The sequence below is a fragment of the Chaetura pelagica genome, unplaced genomic scaffold (assembly GCF_000747805.2).
Source record: "Chaetura pelagica isolate M959 unplaced genomic scaffold, ChaPel_1.0 scaffold863, whole genome shotgun sequence".
Lineage (NCBI taxonomy): Eukaryota > Metazoa > Chordata > Aves > Apodiformes > Apodidae > Chaetura > Chaetura pelagica.
The window spans coordinates 214981-219721 of NW_009952875.1; the positions used below are offsets into that span (position 1 = coordinate 214981).

Here is a 4741-nt window from a genome sequence, read left to right on the forward strand (position 1 = left end):
CATTCCTGGAGGCCTGTAAAAAGTGAGAAATTCTGATGCCAATGTGGCTTAAAATGTAGCTTATAAGCACAGAAGGCCAAATGCTTAACTAAGAGGAAATTTTTTTGGAATCTCTTTTTCAGTCTTCAGTTTTCTTTTTGATGACAAATGTGGGTATAACAGTGAACATCTCCTTCTGAACCCAAGAAGAACCTCTGTGGAAAGCAGGGCTGGATTTCCTCTACTGTTGGCATCTGAACGCATGCAGGTTGGATGCTACACAACCCTGGATTACATCATTGGTGACACTGGGATTGCCAAAGGGAAGCACTTCTGGGCTTTTCGTGTGGAAGCCTATTCATACCTGGTGAAAGTGGGAGTTGTTTCTAGCAACAAGATACAGAAGTTGTTCCATAATACCCATGATGTGACAAGCCCAAGGTAAACTGCAGATTCTTGCTTACTACATATTTTATATAAGGAGATTGCTTTTTAAAAAATTAATAAATAGCAAGTATAATCTCAGTTAGTAAACAAGGGCAACCTAATCAGTGGAAAGTGGTTTGAAGGATACGGTATGAATAGTTTGTCCTGTTCATCCCCTACTGTTAGCAGAAAGATATTCTTATTGTCCAGAGTCCTATTTTCTTTCTTTTTGAGAAAGAAATTGGGTTCCTATATATGCTAAGATACGTAATTTAAAGCAAGAAGGTAAAAAAAATACGCATTGGTTGCAAGACTGAAGCAACTTAATTGTTGATAGTAAGACACTGCCTTAATTTCCTTATGATAGCAAGTCTGGCAGCTATTCAGAGGTACAATGTTCACTGTTTCTATCTGTGTATCTTTGCTGTAACCTGCGTCACGGTGGATTCCAAGCTAGGCTATACATTCGTGTATGGTACTGGAGTGCTACTGAGCACATGCCAAAGTACAGTGCACAAACCAGCAAAAAGACTTGCAGCTCTGAAATTACAGTTGTAGTATGTCTGGATGTGTCTAGGAACTGCAGTCTAGGAGGCTATCCCTGGGGACTCTAAATGTTCTCAGGAATCTAACAAATGTGTTTGCTTCCTTCTTTATAACTTCCTGGAAGTAAAAATGCCAGTGTACTGAGCTGCTTGAAGTCAGATGGATCCTTTTTGCAAAGAGAGAAATTGGATTCAGCTTTCTTTATCCACACAGATTTCTGGAATATTTTAGCTGGCACACATGCAGCTTCTCACCAAACATGCCAAAAACACAAACCTAGCTAGGGATTGTCTGCACAGAACAGTGTATGCTTCTCTAGTCTGTCTTTCTCTGGGAACAGAAGTTGGGCAAAAACCATTAGACTGAACAAATCTGGCTACAAACTTTCCCCAGTAATTCAGGGAAGACTACGGTCGGACTACTTTAAAAAAAACAACAGAACAAACAAAGAAACCCATCAAAACAACAAAACAAACCCCAACACAGCAAAAATTTAAACCACTGCTTTTTGTGTCATGAATTTTAAAGATAATGTAGTATATCAGTGGCATGGAAAACTCTTTTAACAGTAGTGCTGTGTGTATTTACTGGTGTTTTTTACCACCTCTACCTGGAGTATGAACTTCTACCTGGAGTACTGTGTCCAGGTCTGGAGTCCCCCACATATGAATGACATGGAGCTGTTGGAGCAAGTTCAGAGGCAGGCCACGAAGATGGTCAAGGGGCTTGAGCACCTCTCTTCTGAAGACAGGCTGAGAGAATTTGGGTTATTCAGCCTGGAGAAGGCAAGACTCTGGGGAGACCTTAGAGAACCTTCCAGTACCTGAAGGGGCTACAGAAAAACTGGGGAGCTGGACTTTTGACAAGAGCATGTAAAAATAGGACAAGGGGTAATGGCTTTGAAGTGGAAGAGAGAGAGATTTAGATTAGAAATTAGGAAGAAATTGTCCAGAGAAGTTGTTGATGCGCCTTCCCAGGAGTATTCAAGACCAGGTTGAATGGGACTTGGAGCAATCTGGTGGGGTGGAAGAAATTCACACCCCCCCCATGCAGGGGAGTTGTAGCTAGATAATCTTAAAGATCCCTTCCAACCCAAAACATTCTATAATTATGTAAAGAAAATTAAACATCTCTTGGTAGTGCTAGGTTAATGGTTGGACCTGATGGTCTTTTCCAACCAAAATGGCTCTATGATTCTGTGAATTCACTATATGCCTACTGATGTAGGTTCATTCATGATTGCCTAGCATGAGTACATTTAGATACATCCAGTCCTTAATAAGACCTTCTGTTGTCTCGTCCTAATTGGTGTTCAGCTGTTATTAATTGAAGTAGCTCAAGTGAGTTCTCCACCTTCTGAATACATCTTCCCTTCTGGCTTAGGTATATTTTTACCTCACAAGGTTTTGCAGGTAATTGTGTGGTGTTACATATCTTAGAAAATAGATTTTCTGCGGTTCACATCAGTACTCCTACTTCAGAATTTCACTAAAACAAATGATTATTTTTCTGTTCTAGATACGAACAAGACAGTGGCCATGACAGTGGGAGTGAAGATGCCTTCTTTGACTCATCACAGCCTTTCACACTGGTCACACTGGGCATGAAGAAGTTCTTTATCCCCACCACACCTACTGCCCCCAAGGATCCAGAGAGCAGAATCCTTCCCCTGCCATCACACTTGGGCATCTGCCTTGATTGTGACAAAGGCAAGGTGGGGTTTTACGACGCAGGCCTTATGAAATGCCTTTATGAGTGTGAGGTGGACTGCTCTGGCATAATGTACCCAGCGTTTGCCTTAATGGGTGGCGCAGCAGTTCATCTTCAGGAGGCCATCACAGCAAAGTACGGCGAGTACCATGATGACATCTAGTGCAGTCATCTCTTCCCGTTGCTGTTCTGAGATGGAAGATGAGAGCAGAATAATTCTACCATAGTTTTCAGTCCTGATTCATCTCATTGTGTCTACATATTGCTCTCAAGCCTCTAGGACATGGTTTTTTTAAACAAATGGTCCAGACGCTTCCCACACTGGTGGAAAATGTTCTTCCAGTAACTCTCTTGCCTTTCTTGTGATCTGTGCAATGCTGTTCTCCACAGACATTCTTTCCAAGGAAAGCAGGGAAGAAGTCTTGACTAGCAACGAAAATTACTCTTCAGGGGTAGAAATCTGCCTTCTATGTAACTTAAATCTTTACATAGCCGGTTTTGCATTTAGTGAAGTCAAAGCTGACAGCGTGTGATTACTATTGGCCTTTGAACAAATCTGCCTGAGTGCCTCTGAGGGGTGAAATACTTTCCAGTTAATACCTGAGCACCAGGGGTTGCACCTCTCAGCATGAAATAGCATTTGTAAAAGTATGATATAAAGCAGAGAGAAATCAGAACTGCAGCTGAACATTTCAGTTGTATTGGGAAAGACTAGGGTAAAGTACAATCTGATTGCATGTCATATACCTTTAATGTGACTGTAAGCTAAAACTGTAATGCTGACACCTGAGTTATATAGTTGATGGCAAAATGGTTTCTTTACTCTTCCAGGCTTTTACTATAGGCGCTATAAAATACACAAAGTGCAGTTTGGCTTTAAGCATCAGACTTTAGTGTCCAAAGTCAGAAGTGTTTGCATGTGTGAGTAAAGAGTACCTGGCATTTACACATAAGCAAAGGAGTTACTGACATGAGTAATAATACGTGAACGTTAAAAAAAATAATCAGGTATTTCTTTTACTACTTGTTTCTGTAAGTAAATGTTTTGATCTAGTAGCAGCTTGGTTTTTTTAGTAAGAATGTTAAAAATGCACTGATTAAGTTTTGAGACCCAATTTCTGCCTTAAAGAATCTACCCTCAAATTTCTGTTCCTCTTGTGTTAAAAACTCTGTCACACAGTAGTTTTTTGGTAGAATCATAGAACCACAGAATGGTTTGCGTTGGAGGAGACCATAAAGATCACCTGGTCCAAACCCTTTGCCATGGGTAGGGACATCTTTCACTTGATCGGGTTGCTCAAAACTCTGTCCATCTTGACCTTGAATACTTCCAGGGAGGGGGCATCCACAGATTCTCTAGGCAACCTGTGACACTGTCTTAACACCCTCATAATTAGAAATTTCTTCCTTATATGTAATCTAAATCAGTGTTTTTCAGTTTAAATCCACTGCCTCTTGTGCTGTCTTTACAGGCCTCGGTAAAAAGTCTCTCTCCATCTTTCTTTTAAGCTCTCTATATATTGAAAGGCTGCTATGAGATTTCCCCAGAGCCTTTTCTTCTCCAGGCTGAACAACCCCAACTCTCTCAGCCTGTCTTCACAGGAGAGGTGCTCCAGTCCTCTGACTGTTTAGTGGCCCTCTTCTGGAATCACTCTGAGATGGGGGTCCCAGAGCTGGATGCAGTACTCCAGGTGAGGTCTCAGGAGAGCACTTGCCCTGATGGTCACCCTTCTTTCTGTGCAGTCCAATATACAATTGGCTTTCTGGGTTACAAGCACACATTGCTGGTTCATGTCCAATTTTCTACCGGGAACCCAAGTCCTTCTCTGCAGGGCTGCTCTCAATCCACCAATCTTACTGATACTGTGGATTGCTTGGACCCATGTGTAGGACCTTGCACTTTGCCTTGATTGACCTCATGAGGTTCACATGAGTCTACTCCTCAAGCCTGTCAGGGTCCCTCTGGATGGCATGCCTTCCCTTTGGTGAATGAACTGCTCAATTTGGTGTCATCTGCAAACTTCCTGAGAGTGCACTTAGTCTCACTATGTTGTTAATGAAGACTTGAAATTGTATTGAT

The 4741-nt window shown here is 41.7% G+C and overlaps 1 protein-coding gene across 1 annotated transcript in view; it reads left to right on the forward strand.

Moving 5' to 3' along the window:
- The window catches only part of TRIM36 (tripartite motif containing 36), a 19623-nt gene extending 16799 nt beyond the window's left edge, over positions 1–2824 (forward strand). The window contains exons 8-9 of the mRNA XM_009995262.1: positions 123–420; positions 2470–2824. Of these exons, the coding sequence (XP_009993564.1) occupies positions 123–420; positions 2470–2824 (653 nt within the window). The remainder of the gene's footprint in view (positions 1–122; positions 421–2469) is intronic.
- Positions 2825–4741: the final 1917 nt, after the last annotated feature.